Here is a 21,932-nt window from a genome sequence, read left to right as displayed (position 1 = left end):
ACACTAAGTCACTGCTTCTCTTCTCCCCACTCACTTCATCACACTATAAATTAAAGCTTTAATGGTTGTGTCATCATCCATCTTCGCCTTCCCCCAGTACCTCATTAAGTCGAAGCAACAAGATGACTCAGCTACTCATCCCGTTCCCATTTCCCTTCGTCTTCCTCTTTTGCTGCACCCTTGCTGCTGCACAGTCCCCCGCAGCAGCCCCTGCACTATCCGTGCCTGCTACTGTGGCAGCTAGCCCTGCGCCGACTGGGCCACCTAGTGTGATTTCCATCCTCAAGAAGGATGGAAGGTTTGGTCTGTTTATAAAACTGCTGCAGACCACCAAAGTTGCAGATAACCTTGAGTCACAGCTTCTTGATTCGAGTAATGGCCTCACAGTTTTCGCCCCGACAGACAGTGCCTTCTCCAACCTTAAAACTGGCACTCTCAACTCCTTCACTGATGAGCAGAAGACAGAGCTGGTGCAGTTTCATGTCCTGACTAGCCATATATCCCCATTGCAGTTCCAGACAGCCAGCAATCCTCTGCGCACACAAGCCGGGGGCAGCACAGAACTGCTGGCAATGAACGTGACTGCATTCGGAAGTGTTGTGAATATTACAACTGGAGAGACAAACACAAGTGTATCCAACACAATATTTGATGACAACCAGCTAGCTGTGTATCAGGTGGATAAAGTGTTGCTTCCGATGAGATTTTACGTACCTCTGCCACCACCGCCTCCACCATCACCTTCGCCAAAGAAACTCTCTCCCAAGGCTTCGCCGGTATATGTTGCACCAGTGGATTCTGCGGCTGAAAAATGCCTATCCATTGCGATATATGCAACGGCCTGTTTCATGTTAGTAATGGCAGCATTTCCATGATGAGTGCAAGAACAGATGCTGTTGGGATATCTATTATTAGAATGTGTTTCTTGTATTCTGGATTGCTGTGATTTCCAAGAGTTGTTGTATGTTACATTAAGAGTGATTTGATTTGCAACACATTGTGTCTCTGTATATTTTGCATATGTGACAATATAACATACGAATTGCAAGAACAATAGATTTGCATGATGCTGAAGGTAAAGATTACAAACATGAATCAATAAAAAATTCACAGAAAATCCACCAGCATATCTTGTGTGCAAAGCAAAGTTTTAGTTGCCTGAAGATCTGTCAAACTCATCTTCCCACCTTAAACAGCCAATTCTACCACCTAACTCACCACACCACCATCTATCTCAGAGGTGTGCTCCCTTGAACCATTTTACCATGCTCCTGATTCCATGAAACTGCTGCAGAGAACAAGAGAAGCAGACAACCTCAACTCGCAGCTTAATGATTCAAACCAAGAGTTAACTCTCTTTCTGCAGCCAGATAGTGCTTTCTCCAGTCTCAAAGTAGGCATGCTAAACTCCCACACAGACGACCAGAAAGTAGATCTGGTACAATTCCATCTCCTCCCTTACTACCTGCCTCAGTCACAGTTTGAGAGAAAACACACTCGTTTTTACACACTAACTAATAATTCTATGTCCTCCCTTACAATATGTTTCATGTATTCTGCAACGTTTTGATGTAGAATAAGAATCAGTTCCAATTTGATTTCCCATATGTTAAGTGAACATGAAATTCTCCTCTGGCTGTACAAATACATATTTTGTTTGTTAACACACAGAGAGGATAGATCCTTAAGGTTGAAGAAAAATAAACCTGCAGAGTTGACGTAGAATGGATGCCCGATGCCAATATGCTTCTGAGAGTGCTGGATCTGCCTCTATAGCAGCATTAAGATCAGCAAGGGCGTCACTGTATTTCTTCATTTTTACACTCTCTCAAACAGAGCAGCAGCATCACCAGTTTTTCCATCTACTTTAGTTCCATACAATGTCATTGAGGTTTATTATTTTCTGATCTTCACAATTATATATGCCAGTGTTCATAATAATAACACACTTAGGGGTGTTCAGTTTGCAAGATTGTATCCCGGAATAAATTTGTATTGTGTTTGGTTCATAAGATTCAATCATAGAAGGATAATTAGTCATAGCTAACCCCTATAACTAAAATAATCTCACAACTCAAGCCTAAATTGTATCTTGGTATTATTTTATCTAGGAAACCGAACACCACCTTACTATACTGTAGTTATTAACTAAGCACCATATAAAATCAGTTGTTAAAGTGACAAACGAAGCAGAGACAAAAACCAAATGCATCTCAGTGAGATCAACACAATTTGCTCTATTCCAATTGCAAAGAATTAAACCAGGAAATTGAAAATCAGTAGAAGTTACCTACGATGAGCGGTTGGAGAAGGATGAGCTGACAAGAAAGCACGAAATTCAGAATAATCACTGTGTATATGAATCCTCTCCATGCTACCTGAAGTGGTGTAGCTGCATTGCAGTAAGGCTTGAAGAAACTGAGCCCAGGCCCACATCAGATTACTCTCTCTGGCCCAGCTCAGCCCAACTCAAGAAGAAGCTCGGGTTAGATAGACGGTTTTACCCAAATGCTAGTTCTGGAAACTGTGTATATATGTTGTATAACAGAAAGAGAGAGAGGGCGAGAGATACACACAATACACACAACACATAGCTGATCCAAGAAGCAATTCACTCGAGCAAGATAGTTTCGATTGAGAGAGATTAGTTTAGAGAGTTCAGTTGTAATTGTATCTCTGATTCTTAGTTGGTGATTGAATAAGAACAACTCCATTTTCGTCCGTGGATGTAGATCTCGAAAGAGATTGAACCACGTAATCTCCTCGCGTCGTCTACCATCATTTGTTCATTCGATTTGCACAACAAATTGGCGCCGTCTGTGGGAAGGATTCGATGACGACGCCGAGGATCGAAGCGGAGAAGTTCACAGGCCGGAATGATTTTGGGCTTTGGCGGATAAAGATGAAGGCCTTATTGATTCAGCAAGGGCTAGCTGAGGCGATCAAGTCCAAGACGCCAGAGGTCGCCGATGGAGAGGATCCGAAGCAGACTCTCAAGAAAAAGGAGATGTTTGAGAAGGCACATAGTGCCATTGTTCTGTGCTTGGGCGATAAAGTGCTCAGGGAAGTGTCAAAGGAGACTACAGCTGCTGGAATTTGGGATAAACTCGAGCATCTCTACATGGTGAAGTCTCTTGCCAACCGCCTCTATATGAAACAAAGATTGTACTCCTATAAATTCCAAGAAGGGAAAGCTATAGAGGAGCAGCTCGATGAATTCAATAAAGCGATCGATGACCTTGAAAACATCGATGTAATTCTTGATGCTGAAGATAAGGCCATCCTGCTTCTCAATGCGCTACCAAGATCATTCGATCACCTCAAAGACGCCATGTTGTATGGGAGGGAGAAAACAATTACCCTCGAGGAAGTGCAATGTGCCTTGAAGGCTAGGGAGTTGCAGAAGGTATCAAGCTCAGCAGCAAGCACGAGCCGTGACAGTGCAGCTGAGGCTCTGAATATTAAGAAGTACAAGGGAAAGAAGCAATCCAAGGGCAAGGATGGAGCTGGCAAACCCAAGATGCAGGGGCAAAAATCTCTTGACAGTGACAAAGAAACCAGGAAATGTCATTGGTGTGGCAAGCCTGGTCATCTCAAGAAGAATTGCTACGCATTCAAAAGAAAGCAAGCTGAAGAGAATGGGAATTCTAGCACTGCTGATTGTGCGGAGGAAATGGAGCCAGCTCAAGCTTTGAACGTGGTTGGCAAAGAAATAGCAGAATCTTGGATAATGGATTCCGGCTGCTCGTTTCACATTTGCTCACATAGGGCATGGTTTGAGAATCTTAAGGAAGCTACTGGCACAGTCCTTTTGGGGAATAATCAGGTATGCAAGGTACATGGAATTGGTAATATTAGATTCAAGATTCATGATAGTTCGGTTAAGCTTTTGACTGGAGTTAGATACATCCCTGATATAAAGAGAAACTTAATCTCTTTGGGAACGTTGGAATTAAAGGGGTATTCATTTGAGTCATCACATGGCTGTATGAAAGTACTGAACGGGAAGGACATCATCATGAGAGCTATAAGAAAAAATAGCTTGTATTATTTGGATGCTGAGACCATCCAAGGAAGCGCACTCGTGTCAGAGAGCAGTGATTATGAAACTTGGCATAACCGGCTTGGTCATGTGGGACAGAGAGGGATGAAGGAGTTAGCTCGCAAGGGGCTAATCCAAGGAGTCGATCCTGAATACTCGAAGATGTGCGAATCATGCCAGCTTGGAAAAGGAAAGAAGCTCCCATACCAAACAGGTAAACACACCTCGAGTAAGCCTCTTGATTATTGCCACAGTGATCTGTGGGGGCCATGTTCAACCAACTCGATAGGAGGGGGGAGGTATTTCTTGAGCATTATTGATGATTTCAGTAGGAAAGTTTGGGTGTATATTCTCAAGGAAAAATCAGAGGCATTTGAAAAGTTTAGGAGTTGGCATGAAGCTGTGAAGGTGGAAAAGGGGCATGGTCTGAGGTGCCTTAGAACGGACAACGGCTTGGAATTTTTATCAAGAGAGTTTGAGAACTATTGCAAGAAATATGGGATTAAAAGGCACAGGACCGCACCTGGGAATCCGCAGCAAAATGGGACAGCGGAACGAATGAACAGAACCTTGTTGGAAAGGGTTAGGTGTATGTTGATCACATCTGGTGTTCCAAAGAGGTTCTGGGCAGAGGCAGTTTCAACGGCTGCAAAGATGATAAATAAATGTCCTAGTTCAGCTATCAGCCATGATACTCCCGACAACAGATGGTATGGCAGTCATGGCAGTTACAGAAACTTGAAAACCTTTGGGTGCAGGGCATATGCACATATTAGGCAAGGGAAGCTGGAGCCGAGGGCCTTAAAGTGCATTTTTCTGGGATATCAAACTGGAGTCAAGGCCTACAGATTATGGAGTACAGAAAGTGGGAACCAAAAGATTATTATCAGCCGAGATGTTGTTTTCAATGAATTGGAGATGCCGTACAAAGATGCAGCTTCAGTCACGGAGTCACAAGGTCAGAGTGTGAAGTCTGACATAAACCATGATCTTGGTGATAAAAGTGATCAGGATGATCTTGGTGATAAGAGTGATCAGGATACCGTGATAGGTGCTGATTATGAACACAACTCAGCAGATTCAAGTGATCATGGCAGTTCATCAGGCCCACAACCTGAGTATCCTCCACCCTCAGTTGGTAACCAAGGTAATGATGATGGTTACTTGCTAGCAAGAGATAGAACTAGAAGGGAGGTCAGACCACCTGCAAGGTTCAGAGATGCAGATTTTGTATATTATGCTCTTTGCATTGCAGAAGAGCTGGAGTTGAATGAACCGAGCAACTACAAAGAGGCTATTGGAAGCAGGGATAGACAGAAATGGATTACTGCAATGAATGAGGAAATAGAGTCACTGCTAAAAAATAAAACTTGGGTTTTGGTTTTGAGATCCATGATCCAACAGAGGCCCATTAGTTGCAAGTGGATATACAAGAGGAAGGTGGAGGCCTCACAGAATGACTCTATTAGGTTCAAAGCAAGGCTTGTGGCAAGAGGTTTCACGCAAGAGGAGGGGATTGACTACAATGAGGTATTTTCCCCGGTTGTAAAGCATAGCTCTATCCGAATATTGTTGGCAATAGTGGCCCATCGGAATTGGGAATTGCAACAGCTAGACGTAAAAACTGCCTTCTTGCATGGGGAATTAGAGGAAGTTATATATATGGAACAGCCACAAGGCTTTGTCAAACCCGGAGATGAAGATAAAGTTTGTCTTCTTAAAAGGAGCATCTATGGGCTGAAGCAAAGCAGCCGACAGTGGTACCTTAAATTCGATGAGCAGATGATGAAGATGGGATTTAGGAAGTCATCATTCGACAGTTGTGTATATATCAGATACAAGGAAAGTAAACCAATCGCATACCTGCTACTATATGTAGATGATATGCTTGTGGCAGGACCAAGCAAATCAGAGATTGCTCAAGTCAAGGTGGAGCTTGAGGCAGCTTTTGAAATGAAAGACTTGGGAAATGCGAAGAGGATACTTGGGATGGACATCATAAGAGATAGAGCAAAAGGAAGCTTATGGCTGATACAACACAGCTATGTCAGAAAGATGTTGAGTAAGTTTCAGATGACTGACTCTAAACAAGTCTCAACTCCATCAAGTCAGCAATACAAACTGAGCTCTGAACAAAGCCCAAAAACTGATGCAGAAAGAAAGAGGATGTCTAAAGTGCCTTATGCAAGCATAGTAGGCAGTATAATGTATACTATGGTTTGCACCCGTCCTGATTTGGCCTATGCTATAAGCTTGACTAGTAGGTATATGAGTGATCATGGAGAGACTCACTGGCAGGCATTGAAATGGACTTTAAGGTACTTACTAGGTACTCAGAGTCATGGCTTGTTATACTCTAAGCAAGACGATGTAGAGACTGATGAGTTGATTGGGTATTGTGATGCTGATTATGCAGCACATTTGGATAGCAGAAAATCACAATCAGCATATATATTCAAGATTTATGGGACAGCAGTTAGTTGGAAGTCGAGTTTGCAATCGGTGGTTGCACTCTCAACAACGGAAGCTGAGTACATTGCTTTGACTGAGGCAGTGAAAGAGGCAATTTGGTTAAAGGGGATCCTTGAAGATTTTGGAGTCCATCAAGATACAGTGACTATCCTCTGCGACAATAATAGTGCTATAAGTCTGTCAAGACATCAAGTTTTCCATGAAAAGAGTAAGCATATTGATGTCAAACTTCATTTTGTAAGAGATGAAGTAAGAAAAGGGGTAGTGTGTGTAAAGAAGGTGCATACTACAGAGAATGCAGCTGACATGCTCACCAAATCTCTACCAAGTTCTAAGTTTGAACATTGCTTGGACTTGGTTGGGCTTGTTCCTCGGAGATGAAGGTGGTTGATGAGGATGGAGGTGTTCCAACAATTCAGCTAAGGTGGAGATTTGAAGTGGTGTAGCTGCATTGCAGTAAGGCTTGAAGAAACTGAGCCCAGGCCCACATCAGATTACTCTCTCTGGCCCAGCTCAGCCCAACTCAAGAAGAAGCTCGGGTTAGATAGACGGTTTTACCCAAATGCTAGTTCTGGAAACTGTGTATATATGTTGTATAACAGAAAGAGAGAGAGGGCGAGAGATACACACAATACACACAACACATAGCTGATCCAAGAAGCAATTCACTCGAGCAAGATAGTTTCGATTGAGAGAGATTAGTTTAGAGAGTTCAGTTGTAATTGTATCTCTGATTCTTAGTTGGTGATTGAATAAGAACAACTCCATTTTCGTCCGTGGATGTAGATCTCGAAAGAGATTGAACCACGTAATCTCCTCGCGTCGTCTACCATCATTTGTTCATTCGATTTGCACAACACTACCAACTCAAAACCGCATAGATTTGCCGCCATCTCAGTGTTGAAACAAATTGATGAATCGTAGAGAGAAATTCTCGAGTTTGATTATGGATTTTATTTAGCATATTAATAAAACGGTAAATTAAGAGAGGGAGGGATTGACTGCATGGGCATTCCACATGTAACGTCAACTATAGCCAATCGGAAACTGCCACGTCCGGTGTCATCTGCCGTTTTGGTGTTAGTAGGTATATCAGCGATTCTAGCTGTTATGGTTTGAATTCTGTTACGTTGTAGATTAAATTAATTAACACATCTATTAATTCATCAAAACAAACACAGTAACACACCATATACTCCAACACAACTTAAATTAGACGTTTCTCTTCAATTAATAGATTATCTGATTTTGAGTTTAAAATTAGTAAATCTTATCAAAACTGTTTCAAAATTTTTTTTGATTTTTTCTAGTTTATTTTACCTGGTATATCGATTTTATAGACCATGCAATATAAATCTTAGTGTTGTTAGCAAGGAGCATTAAGATTTTTTATGATATCGGGATTATGTTAAAGTTTTATTTTTTTTATCATTTCATGATTTGTGCATTCCAAATTATACTGATTGATCATTGAATTTCAAATACGTTTCGAAAGAGAGGAAAAGTTTTTCGCAATATTCCTTTTTACTATTCTCGCTTCTTTTTTCCTATAAAATTGGAGAAAATATTCAGTAATCCATCCACGCCAAAGTGGCAAAATGAGGTGGTGTGACCAACTAATGAATCTTTGACAAATGGAAACATAAAGGGGTCCACTTCCACTAGACATGCACACTTGTAAAGTTATTTTTAGAAAATATTCATTAGACTATTTTCATTATAAACTACTTAATCTTTAAATATGGAAAATCAATACCTCTTAAGTATAATATACTATGTACATACTTTTAAATAAAAATTTTATTTTCGTATTAAGCTACTGACTACATGTATACTTGTTTATATGCGTTAAAAATAAAGAAGATGGAAAAATAAAATTATTGTCATGCTTATTTATTTGTGCTGATTTTTTTAATTATATATGTACTTATCCCCATAAATTTTAAAAATAATAGTATCAATTATTTTATTATATGATTATTTGGGTAGAGTTTTCAATTATGTAATCATCACCATAAAATTTTAAACAATACTAACCAAGTGTATGGTTATAATTTTTATTGCGGCAAAAAAAAAGAAGTTTTATTATTATTATTATTATTATTATTATTATTATTATTATAAGTATGCAATATATTATATACAGGAGGCGACTAACATTTTAAGGCTATAATTTTTTTTCTTATGTACTTATGTATGTAAATTATATAATTGAAAATTCTACAAAAATATAAACTATAGCCATTATTTTATTTTTCTATCTTCTTTTTCACAAGCATGTAAACGATTATATACATAATTAGTAACTTAATATGAAAATAAACATTGTATTATGCCTATATTTAATTTAAGTATGGATATATATTATTATTTAAGAGGCAAAAATATAATGGTAATATCTACTTAATTATCATGCAATTTTCCATATAAATTAGTCTAATGAATATATTCTAAAAATAACTGCAACAAAATTCAAGTCTAGTTGGATGTGGTTTTCCATTTGTCAAATATTCATTGGTTGGACACATCACATATTGATCCACTTTGGTATGGATGGATCACTGAATAATTGTCATAACGATAGCTTTAATTGAATATTCCTTTGCCAACTTGAATCTAGCCTTTCGTTATGCTTTTTTATAGTATTTGTGGTTATAGTTTCCCTTGTTTCTCTTCGAGTAATATTTTATCAAAGTGTAATCATGTAAAAGCTTTTTCACACATTTACGAATCTGAATGATTGAATTAGACAAAGAAATACGAATCTGAATGATTGAATTAGATCAAGAATTAATTATACAAATAAGTATTTAGAACACCAGTAACCATTTCTCTCTTCCGCAAAACATGAAACAAATAAAGAAATACACACACTTGCGCCGATAAGTAACACAGCATCGGCACTTTCATTGAAGCAAGCACACATAGTAGCAGAACCTTCATTTCTTCAAGACACTGCAAGCAAGCACATCTTTTTGTAAGCATTATTATCTACTTTAGGCAAGAAATGTCATCATCTTAAATCTGGCCACCGGTTCCATCAGTTATGGGATGCTAATCTTAAAGAGAGTGGAGGAGTTCCAACGAATCACTATAAAAACTTACTTGTACAAATAGGCTGCTATTCCAAGGATTATACACAGCAAAATAATGTCGATGCAGAAGTTTCGACTAGATCTTAGCTGCAAATAGACCAAAAGCACATCAAGAAGAGTAGAAATTGCAAAGTCAATCCCATGCTACACAGTCAGACAACAGGATGCTTCTTAGATGTTGGGATATCCCAGACATTGGACAATTCATACGTACAATGATGGGGAAAACATCGACTCACGTTGATTTAAACAGCTCATGATTGTTCGATGACCAATATCGATTTACTTAAAAAGAACATGCACATATTAAGGAACTTGAAAGTAAATCACCTGATTAACAGTGTGCTTCAATCTGACATTGGTATTTTTCAGATCAGATGTTGCCTTGTCCACCTGTAAGCAATCAATTGAAAAGCTATGAATTCTTTCACCCAAAGTCAAATTGAGCCGTACTGGCAATTAGTCAAACACACAACCTACAATTCTCTCTAACATAGTCAAATAGAAATTAGTGCTAAACTGGCAAATGAAAGTACTATCTGAGCTTCAAGTACACCCTCGAACCACCAAACAAAGGTGCAATTGCGCTGAGAGCTTTGTGGTAGGAATTCCCAGCAAACCATACATGTTTTCATCTAGTAAAATTTATATGCTTTTTCATGGGCCATGTAGTAACCTTGATTCTTGATTGAACATTTTATTTTAGTAAGCAAAAGAGAGGAGTAATGTCTATAAAGCATTTGAACAAAGAGTGTAATGTTGGATATGTTTATACGTCTACAAATATGTATTATGGAGGGGACAGGAGATGCTGATAGGCAAAGGAAAACATGAGTCATGAAGAATAAAATTACTCAAATCTTGCACACCAGTCATATGTTCGCATTGAAAGTCTAACCTTTGTGTCAATCTCATCCATTAGAGGAACCTGCCTATCCAACTCCTGCAACAAATTGTACGGAATTTGAGATTATTGTAGAATAGGCAATTGGCAAACAACCAAAACAAAGTATCACATATCAACAAGTAAAGAGAACAGCCATGGAAGAAGAAAGGTAACCTCATTCATATCTTGGGCCATGTTTTTCAGTGTACCCAAACCTTCTGCTATGACATCCAAACCTTGGTCCTGCATTATGATTTAGATGATACTATTGTGAAAATAATAATCCAAAAAATTGTCGAAAGCTTCCATAAAATAACACTAGACTATGCATTTTCAGAAAAGCACATGCCTGATTCATTTTCCGCATCTCATACTCTTGCCTGAATTGACTTGATTCTTCTGTATTCTGAAAGTATTCGTTGTCGAACTTTCCATCTAAAACTCAGCATCAACAGATAGTCAACAAAACCCAAATCAGCTCCACCAGAAGCAGAAGAGATTGCACACAGAAAAACGAAGTTGAAAACAATGGATATTGAACGGGAAAAGAAACCTGAATCAAATTTTATTTCTGTACGAGGAGCTGAAGCTGATGTTCCCCAACCCCCAGATGATTTGGGTGGTGCTGCAGACCCATCCGGTATGGCCTGGATCCTATCAGGTAAGACATGGACCAGATCGTTACGGGCAGTGAGTTCTTCTGTTGAAAGTCCTTTAACCTGAAATGAACACCAACATCATTAATTATTTCACAAACTTTAAAATGTGACATGAATGATGAAATTATTTATCATCAAGAACAAAACAGTGCTGAAGTGTCATTGTGTCATAAACTACAACATTTCAAAGAGACCAAGGAGCTACAACATGACTGTAAAATGGTATCTCCAGCCCAGAGAGTGTGTGAGACCAGGTTGCATCAGTTTTGCAAAATGAAACAAGAACAAAAATAAATACTCATAAGGTTTCAGTTCAAATTTCGCAAAAACAAACGATTTAAATCAGTCGTTTGACTTAACGCCAGCTTACTTACATTAAAACCCCCCATATATGATAGCTCGCAATGAACTAAAACAGAACCATGGGGTGACACCTCTCATTCAAAAAATTTAGATCAGGCCAAAACACCACACATCAATGTTCAGTACCCACCTTTTCTTGGATGTTGATACCTCAAAGAAAACTCATGATGGAGTGTTTCCAGATACAATATAATGGCACAAGTAAGCTATTGACTTGATGGAAACACCCATTTGGCATTTTAAATTGGACATCAGCCAGTTCATCAGTTCTAGACTTCTGGTATTCCAACAATCATGGTCTAGAAATCATGAACTTAGGGCACAGTGCCACAAGGCACAAGTAGGGATTAACATGCAAAGTAAATAAACAACCAAATTGCTACCGTCCATATTTGCTACTATTCACTACTCCCTCCGTCCCAAGGTAGTTAAAATCATTAACTTAGGGCACAGGGCCACAAAGTACTCCAACCGTCAGAGTCTTGAAATCATGAATTTAGGGCACGGTGCCACAAGGCACAAGTAGGGATTAACATGTAAAGTCAATAAATAACCAAATTGCTACTAGCCCTATCTGCTACTCCTATTAACTACTCCCTCCGTCCTAAGGTAGTTGAAATCATGAATTTAGGGCACGGTGCCACAAGGTACTCCAACCATCACGGTCTTGAAATCATGAATTTAGGGCCCGGTGCCACAAGGTACAAGTATGTATTATCATGTAAAGTGAATAAATAACCAAATTGCTACCGGCCCAATCTGCTATTAACTACTACACATTTTTCTTTCTCAGCTCAAGCTGCCACAACTTCCTAAGGGTATCCACTATGGGGAGCCAGCGGCTATAGCCGCGGGTTGGGGCGGAGGGCGGGCGGGCTATAGTGGAGAAGTTGTCCGCCCGCGGGACGGACACCGAAATGGGGGCGGTAGGGGGCGGACGGGCTTCAGCCGACTCCGGGGCGAGGACGCGGCGAAATGGGGGCGGACGCGGCTATAGGCGCGGCGCCTATAGTGGCGGCACCGACCGCCGCGGCTATAGCCAATTTTATTTATTTTTATTTTTTACATTTCAATTTAAATTTAGTTTTAATTTTAATTTTAATTTTACTTTTAATTTTAATTCTACTTCGTATAGTCGTGTTCTTCTAATTACGTATAGCCCGATAAATTTGTTCATAATTACTTGAAACATTATAAAATGAAAGTTGATTATAAAATTTGTGGGCTATTGGAGGTGTCCACTATAGTGGCGGACACTATGGACAATAAAACTGGGGCTATGGACAAAAACTGGGGCGGGGCTATTGGGCGTGTCCGCCTTATAGTGGACCCTCTAATGTTGAACAGCTTCCTATGAACAAACCGTTCACATACCGCCTATTCAAGCAACTATAACAAAATGGGTTTCGACTTGAAAAGGTCATAAAAACCTTAATCAACAATGCAGGCTATCTATTTATCTCAGCGGCCGATAATTACACTAAGAATTTAACAAGGAAATCCTTAATTTCAATAAAGGTTAAATTTGACAGCGTGAAGGAATGAAATACTATGAGAGATTCTAGAAAAAAACAATCAACGGTTCACCAAATCGCACAATGAATCGTGAGCTTTCGCTTCAAAACAAACGAAATAGGAAAATGATGACATAAAATGACAAATTAAGTGAACCCTAAAGAGAATATCCAGACAGAAATTAGGATTAACAGAACCTTCTTAACAGCTAATCGCTGCAATTTTGGAACTTCCTCGAGCAGCCTGGCCTTGGTCCTTCGAAGCTCTGCGTTGATCGCTACAGCCGATGCCCTGCTCTTCTCATTGGAAGCTGTCTCCGCTTTCTGCCAAGATAAATCTAAATCAAAATCTCGAAAATTCAGTCAACGTGAGTAGTCGAAATTAGTCAAACCTGGAGGGCTTCCTCGATGTCAGACTCTACGGCGGCGTAGAGGCGGGCGAAGGCGTCCTCGCCGGAGATGGCGGAATCCTTCTGCGTGACATCGTATTTGTCGTACTTCTTGCAGATCGCATCGACACGAGTTAGTAAATCAATGACGCTCATCTTTTGACCTCATGAGAGGGATACAGGCGGAGAGAGAGGGACGAAATAACAGAGGTTTTCCTTCTGTTTTTTTTTTATTATTACAGAGCTGTAATTTTTATTTATATTTGCAATAATTAATTTTAGCTCCCTAAGAGCATCCTCAATGGTCTAGGACCTCTCATAGCCCTCACATTGCCTTTCAACTGCCACATCATCCAGTAGGGCTGGCAATTTTTGACACGACACGATAACACGACACGAACCGGCACGAAAATAATGGGTTTGGGTCAGAGCTTATTGGGTTCGTGTCCTTATCGGGTCGACCCGTTAATGACACGAAAATTTCGTGTCGTGTTCGTGTCGGGTTCGTGTCGGGTTCGTGTTATCCGTTAACAATACGTGTCTGTGTCGTGTTCGTGTCATGTTCGTGTTGTTATCGAGTCGTTATCGTGTCATCTCGTGTACGTGTTATTATCGTGTCGTGTTGACCAGAATTGGTTCGTGTCGTTAATGGGTTCGTGTCGTGTTCGTGTCGTGTTCGTGTCTGAGGGTTTCGTGTCGTGTTCGTGTTCGTGTTTGAGGTTTTCTTAACGGGTCGTGTTCGTGTTTGTTGTTATCGTGTTCGTGTCGTTATCGTGTCGACACGATAACGACCCGACACGCACGATTTGCCACCCCTATCATCCAGCACTAAAATCCTCCTGTCATATCTTCTGGACATCAAATAGTCCTCATATAGCCTATCCACATCACTAATAACAATTATATAAATTTAATTTACAATTGTAGCAACATACGGAATTTAATTTACGAGATAAATACAGGAAAATTGAATAATACTATTAGAATTTCAAAAAGTACAATAATTAAAAAAAAAATACATTTAAAAAAATTACATAAATTTAAATAAAAACTAATGCCTTCCAATCCTCCGCGCCCACAACTCTTCAATTAAATCCTTTTGGAGTTGAATATGAGCCTCCATCTGACGCATGTCGGCATGTGCTTGGAGGAGGGCTTCTTCATCGTGAGGTACCCCACCTCGTACGTTGGCGGCGGCGACGCCGTGGCTTGGACCGGCTTCATCATCGTTGTGCATGATAATACATGCGTACATTATATCAGCAATGCAGTCGACATGCCACAAACGCGTTGGTCCCTTAACTCCAGCCCATCGCGCCTGAAGCACACCAAATGCGCGCTCCACGTCCTTTCGCGCCGACTCCTGCCGCGTCGCAAAGTAGGCCTTCTTCGCATCTGATGCGCACCAGATCGTCTTCATAAAGACGGGCCACCTAGGGTATATCTCATCCGCCAAGTAGTAGCCCATATCATGCTGGTTGCCGTCGGCGACAAAACTGATGGCCGGACCGACGCCCTGGCACTGCTCGTTGAAAAGGGGCGACGAGTTGAGGACGTTTAGGTCGTTGTTCGAACCGGCTATCCCAAAATACGCATGCCAAATCCACAGCCGGTAATCAGCTACGGCCTCGAGGATCATCGTGGGATTCTTTCCCTTGTAGCCGGTCGTGTAGAACCCCTTCCAGGCAGCGGGACAGTTCTTCCACTCCCAATGCATACAATCTATGCTGCCTAACATTCCCGGGAACCCATGCTGCTCCCCGTGCATCCGCAGCAGATCCTGGCAATCTTCGGGGGTAGGCTTTCGGAGATACTGATCACCGAATACTTCAATCACGCCCTGACAGAAATACTTCATACATTCGAGGGCAGTCGTCTCACCGATGTGGAGGTATTCGTCCCACATGTCTGCCGAAGTGCCGTAGGCCAACTGCCTGATTGCCGCAGTGCACTTTTGAATAGGGGTGTGGCCGGGTTTGCCAGCCGCATCGTGCCTGAAGCGGAAATACAGATATCGCTGCTCCAAACCGTTAACAATACGCATAAACAAGTCCCGCCTCATCCTAAAACGACGCCTGAAATGGTTGGCGTTAAAACGCGGCTCCTCTGCGAAGTAATCTGTGAACAGGCGCTGATGTGCAGCTACATGATCACGATCAACCACTTGTCGACGGCGGACAACTAGTCGTGGGCGAGGTACCGGCGGCTTCATATAACTCTGCATCCATCGATCAACCTCACGACTCGTATAGGCATCTAGCTCTTCGTTCAGCATACGCTCGTACTCATCAGCATCCCCATCACTACCACCACCACTACCACCGGCATTACTCATTTCTTAAATTGATCTTGTACAGAAAGAAATATAGAGAGAGTACTCGTTAAAACAAGTGGTGCGAATGAAAATGACGTCCAAAGCGCGTATATATAGTGTTTTCGGAAAAAAAATTAAATTCTAACGCCGGTCTGACGCCGATCCGGGGCCTACAATGGCGTCGTGAGGATCGACGTTAGAACCGGCGTCACCACACGAATCGGCATGGGTACGCCGAAATTGACGCCGATTTCGCCGACGCCGGTGGCAATGATTCGGCGTCAGAACCGGCGTCGGCGAAAAATCGGCGTCGTGGTTTTGACGCCTCCATTGCTGATGCTCTAAATTTTCACCTCTTTGCAATTTCCACAACGGGTTGGGATCCTCATCCTTTCCACAACCCCATTTTCTTTTCTTTTACCTTTTCATTTTTACAGTAGTATTTGGAATTTGGATTTCACTTTTTTAACCAATTTCTCAATTCTGAATCTATTCGCAGCTTGAAAATCCAAGAGCAATAATCGCGCGGCACAGATAGAGGAAAAATAGCTAAAAGTTTGAATACCATGATTATTGATATTAGTATATGAACATTGATTAAAAATTTAAATCATTTTACTTTACAATCTTTCTTTTTTCCAATTTTATAATTTTGCTTTTATTTTTTAGTTAGTAAATTGTAAAAACAAAACAAAAGATGTAAAAGTTTTAATTGAAAATTGAAATAGTCAAACGGAAATAGAAAAATATGTCGGATCAATTACGTTAACTAAAATCAGGGCCATAATTAGGCAGAATGCCCTAAGTTATAGATACAAAGAAAAGAACAAAAAAATTAACACCGACTTCAAATTTGGTAGAAGAGAGATGATGTTTAATAAGGGTGGTTTGTATGTTGGGTTAAACATGAATAAGTTCAAATATAAGTTGATGGATAAAAAATTGCTCGTGACAATATGTTTGACGGGTGTTTAAGAAAATGACTAAGGTAACCTTAGGGTTTGCTGGCATCTCTGCTCTCATGGTGAACAAAAACATGGGCTGACACCTGTATAATAAGGGTGGGGCTAAGGGCATCAATATCCCCATCCTCATTTCCGGCCTCAAGTCCCCTCCACGTCATCATTCCTCTACAGTTGCGGCCCAGGCCCCAACTGCTGTAACCCTGCAGGCCGCAACTCGGGCCGCAACTAATAAATGACACTATTCACAACTCCAACCTATTTTGAACGTAAAATAAAAAAACGCCGGAAATTTATAACACGAAAAATTTAATTTCACCGAATACTGCAAAATTACAACATATAAATTTTAAAACTGAAAATAAAATACATAAAAACATAACGTCAATGTTGGAAAACGTTGGTGCGAGTCCAAATTTCTTCGATTAGATCGGCTTGGAGGCGAGTGTGTTGTTCCTCTTGGCGCATCACAGCTGAACGGGTCATGACATTTCAAATTTTGAAAAAAAAAATTGGTTGCGTCCCGGCCCGAGGAGCGTGTAACGCTGGGCCGGGACTCGCCAGTTGCGGCCCGTCACCGTGCAACGCCGTCCCAGGCCGGGACGCGGGACGCTCGCCAGGCCGGGACCGGCCTGGGCCGTGACTCTCCTCCGTGTAACGCATGGGACGGGCCGGGACTCTCGACTTGCGGCCCGGCCCGCCGCGTTAGAGATGCTCTACAACCCTTAATAAATTTATTTTCTAACCTATTTTCTTTGGTAAATTTTTAAAATTTATCCAAATTTATCACAAATTATTATGTAAAAAGTCCCAATAAATATTCTAATATACCCAAAAATATACTTTAAAATAAAATTTAGAAATTTCAGTCCTTATCGTCCGCCCTTGCTTGCGCCGCATACAAAATTTCACATAAACCTTTAGCGTGGAAGAATATGTGGTTCGACCATGAGTGGTGCACCCTTAGTTTTTCATTTTATTTTTATTTTTGCACAATTCATGTATCACTTTGCATAATATTTCTTTGAACATATGTAGAATAATATATTATGATAATTTTTTTATTGTGTGGGTTTATAGTGATACTCCCTACGTCCCACAAGAGAATGCACACTTGGTTCGGCATGAGTTTTAATGCACAATTGATAAAGAAAGAGAGATAGAAATGAAAAGTAATAAAAGTGTTGTTAGTGGAGAATGGTGTCAACCTAATTAGAGAGAGAAGACTTTCCAAAATAAAATAAAAAGTGTATATTCTTATGGGACGGATGGAGTATCATTTTCTTACAAAATCCCCAAAAGAAATCATTTTTAATTCTCTATCCCCAAAATTTGATTTTTAATTATATAAAATGATAAAAAAAATAAAAAAAAATATTTTCCAAATCCAAAAAATATGGCCGTTTTTTCCCATTTTTTCTGAATTTTTGTCCCCCAAAATCATCTATAAATACACACATTCATCATCCATTTATCACATTAAATCATCTCTCATTCATCTCCCATTCATAATTCTCATACAAACTATCAACACATTCATCCCTCACTCAAAACCTCAAATGGATTTCACCCATATTATGGCGGCAACGCTTAGTGGTTTTTTTTAATTTTTAGTATTTTAATTATGTAATTTTTAATTTTTAGGATTTTAATTATGTCGTTTTTATTTTATTTGTCATTTGTAATATTATTTAGGTTTTTTAATGAATTTTAGTATTATTGAAATGTTTTTGTTTAATTGAATTTTAAATTAATTATGCTCGTCCTTGCGGAAGAGCACAGTTGTGGGTGTTGTGCTCTTGCCAGAGAGCAGGCAGAAAAGTGGGGTCGGACTCATAACCGTGTCGCTGGCAAGAGCATGGTTGTGGATGCTCTTATGAGATGTTTTTTTGACCTCAGCATATAGCTGCAAGTAGATTAAAGTAGTGTGGTGATTTAATATTTGGTGGCGTTATTGTTATTTTTGTCGGTGCCAACTACTAACACAAACGCACACTACTAAAGCTTCACGTTTTCACAATCCCAAACCCCATCAGACTCGTATCTAAAAGAGGTAAGCAACGGAGTATAAATCTCTTTCACTGCAGCGTTAATTATAGGAAATAGTAATTTCATGAACTATAAGCTTTGGTGCCCTTATAACAAAGCCGTCTCTAAAACAACCGATGAGAGAAAGGCTCCATGTTGGTGCCATCATCACGGAAGGACAACTCGGATTCAAGATGAAGGGTTTTCAAATCCGTCCAGGTACCAAAAAATAAGCGTCTTGCAGAAGAGAAACTCGCTTGCGGAAGCTTTAGTGTGCGTTTGGCGTGGGTGGAGGCGGAGGGACTGAACGCTGCAATTGATGGCGTTCCTCCACGAATTAAATCTTTAAACTCGAAGACGTAGGAGACACCAAAGCTTTTTCCATCTATGGGAGAGAATCGTGGTTTTCAAATGTGTCCATTTTGTCTTGTGAGCTTGTTATCAATTTATATTATTATTGTAACTTTCAAGCATACAATTTATATTATCATAGTAAATGTTGCAACTTTCAAGCATACAATTTATATTATCATTGTAAATGTTTCAACTTTCAAGCATACAATTTATATTATCATTTTAAATGTTTCAACTTTCAAGCATACAACGTTTCAAAAAAATAGTCATGAGACTCCTCCTCTAAAAGCTTTCACATTCTCCATGATAAAACTAAAATTGTGACTAACGGCTGATTGCCTTTAATTTTAATTAATTTGATCACATTAAGAATCATTCATTGCATTAATTTCTTGAAATTTTGAAACATTTACAATGATAATATAAATTGTATGCTTGAAAGTTGAAACATTTACAAGTATGCAAAAATTGAACTTTCATAATGCTTAAATAAAATTAAATATTATTAATGAATATGTAGTGTCACCTATCAATTATAATATTAAATGTGCATAAATATCATTATGAATAGTATAAATATAGAGGAGTCTCCTGACTATTTTTTTGCCAATAAATATGATATTTTGAAACTTACTATCCACACATTCTCAAGCTTGGTATTTTTATTATTATCGTAAAAGAAAGGTTCCACACCTTGCTAATTGATCGGGAGCCTTTATTCGGTTATGATAACTCAAGCTTGATATTTTTATTCTTATCATAGGAAGAAAGGTTGAAAGCATTGAACCATTTCATACCTTGCTCAATGATATATAGTCTTCCACAATTTATTCGGTTATCAAAATTCGTTGCATTCATTTTATGAAACTACCGCTCATGAAGTCAAAATCAATGTCTATCAGTTTATAGTGTTGACCGTGTGATTTGTTGTTTTGAGGTTGGTGATGTACTTAAAGAACAACTGATTTTTTGTATAATTTCAGGTTTATTATTTGTTGTTATTTAGTGTAGTTCTAATTTTTTTTCCGACAATGTTGTTAGATTATTCTTTTAGTTATAGGGATGAACCATTAAGCCATTCATCGAATAGGCTCCTATTTAATTGCCATTATATATTATTATTATTATTATTATAGATCTATATATAGGTTGAGTTGTATGAATTATCAATGCTTTTGGTAAATTGAATGTATTATAGTTTATTTTGTATTTAATTCTTATTTAATGTTTTGATTTAAATATGGTCTAAATCGTTTAGCTAAATGTTTTTATAATTTATTACCCAATGTCAAGATTTTAAATTTATTGTTATTAAATGTATAGAATATATAAAAAGTAGTAATAAGTTCATTTGAATTTGTCTAACTTTGATTTAAAACCTGTTTATTTACATTATAGAATTTTTATATAGAAAATATTTAATGAGATGTTATATTTTCGCCTCTAATATACTCCCTCCAATATTATCTTATTTGTGGACAACAAGAGTTTTAAGGAGAAATTGATAAGTAAAAGAGATTTGAGAAAAGGTAGATAAGGGAGAAAAAGAGAGAGAAAAAGTAAGAAACGAAAGGAGAAAAAATGGATAAAATATGAGTTTTATTTTTTCAATGGTAGTACTATTTTTTTATTGAGTGAACTGCATAAAATGGCCCTAACTTTTCGCTGTGTAACATCAGAGACCCCTAACATTTAAAAATCCCACCACAGGAATCTAACAAAATATACAATCACAAACCTTGCATATTTTGCCATTTTCCGGACGAAAATGCCCAAATGGGCCGAAGGGCAGTTTAGTCTCTTTACCTACCATTTCCGACACTCTATGTTGTCTGTTGTGTGCGCTGCCATTCTATTCTGTCAATGGGGTATCTTTCTTCCAATGCACATTCTCTCTCTGACTTTTATTAGATTGGTGACTTTTCTTCAAATAAAAGTTTGTTTGATAGTAGTATAATATATTCTCTCTCCCAAATTGTCAATATAAGTGATAACTTTTAAGAAATTGAGGATTGTAATATAATTCCACCCACCAATCTTAACCTAATCATTATATTAATCAGAGTTAGGCAATAAAAAGTCACTTTTAACATCATTAATTAGAGACGGCGTCGTTCAGGAATTCCTCGTCAGAAGGGGATTCTATCTCCACCATTGACCAGTTGTTGGGGTTCTCCATCTTCACCACCACCGGTGTGCCTATGTGGGATTCCTTCCCCCACCACGGCGCCATTGCTACCGAATTGGATTTCTGCTGTGGAGTAATGTGGAACAAAATTGAATCTTGGGAGTGGGTTTTGAGCTACAATGCGACTCAGTTAGAAAGAGAGATTGAGATGTAAAAATTAGTGTTAATCCATGGGGGAATTTGAATGGAGGTTATAAGGAAACATAAATGATGCTGCTGAACATCAATAATTAATTGTTTAAAAAATTAAATTTTGAGATTGAAGAAGTAGGAGAAGGTTGTTGCAGTGAGGAACAGTACAAAATAAAGGGGCTCTACATTCATTTACAGCTTGCAACACATATTCAAATTTAGAGAGAGAGAGAGAATGTGACAATAAGGAAAAAGGTATGAAAAGAATGTGACAGTAAGGAAAAAAAGTATGCAAATAATGTGACAGTAAGGAAAAAGGTATTAGCCGTTGCTACCAAATAAACTAATTGATGTTCCTGTCACATCATCCACAGTACATGCAGCAGCTACTGCAGTGGCGGCCATACAAAAGGATGATTTTGCCCTTCCAAGCCCTGAGGGTGTTATGGTCCGAAAAAATACGATTTGTGATTGTATATTTTGTTAGATCCCTATGGTGGGATTTTTAAATGTTAGAGGCTTCTGCTGTTACAG

At 39.1% G+C, this 21,932-nt stretch overlaps 2 protein-coding genes across 2 annotated transcripts; one reads left to right on the top strand and one right to left on the bottom strand.

Moving 5' to 3' along the window:
- The first annotated feature begins 35 nt into the window (after positions 1-35).
- LOC121761711 (fasciclin-like arabinogalactan protein 12) lies at positions 36-1,054 on the top strand. The gene has a single exon (XM_042157342.1). The coding sequence runs from the start codon at positions 123-125 to the stop codon at positions 873-875; it is 753 nt and encodes a 250-aa protein (XP_042013276.1). The 5' UTR covers positions 36-122; the 3' UTR covers positions 876-1,054.
- Positions 1,055-9,259: 8,205 nt separating this feature from the next.
- Positions 9,260-13,655, bottom strand: LOC121762663 (syntaxin-71-like). The gene is made up of 9 exons (XM_042158616.1): positions 13,424-13,655; positions 13,230-13,355; positions 11,049-11,214; positions 10,845-10,930; positions 10,670-10,738; positions 10,508-10,552; positions 9,940-10,002; positions 9,620-9,696; positions 9,260-9,469 (listed from the first exon to the last, which is right to left on the bottom strand). Exons 1-9 carry the CDS (start codon positions 13,574-13,576, stop codon positions 9,454-9,456), a joined length of 801 nt encoding a protein of 266 aa, XP_042014550.1. The 5' UTR covers positions 13,577-13,655; the 3' UTR covers positions 9,260-9,453.
- Between the last annotated feature and the right edge of the window lie 8,277 nt (positions 13,656-21,932).

Source organism: Salvia splendens, chromosome 13 (assembly GCF_004379255.2).
Source record: "Salvia splendens isolate huo1 chromosome 13, SspV2, whole genome shotgun sequence".
In the NCBI taxonomy this organism is placed as follows: Eukaryota; Viridiplantae; Streptophyta; class Magnoliopsida; order Lamiales; family Lamiaceae; genus Salvia; species Salvia splendens.
Note: the sequence above shows the minus strand (reverse complement) of the source record. Positions and strands in the feature narration are given on the sequence as shown.

Bases quoted from the DNA above. Each gene is read 5' to 3' on its own strand.
- LOC121762663 (XM_042158616.1), bottom strand. From the start codon at position 13,576: ATGAGCGTCATTGATTTACTAACTCGTGTCGATGCGATCTGCAAGAAG. The intron at 13,356-13,423 runs GTTTGACTAATT...TTATCTTGGCAG, and splicing joins ACATCGAGGAAGCCCTCCAG to AAAGCGGAGACAGCTTCCAA. The intron at 9,697-9,939 runs GTGATTTACTTT...GTCTATTTGCAG, and splicing joins TGAAGCACACTGTTAATCAG to CTAAGATCTAGTCGAAACTT.
- LOC121761711 (XM_042157342.1), top strand. From the start codon at position 123: ATGACTCAGCTACTCATCCCGTTCCCATTTCCCTTCGTCTTCCTCTTT.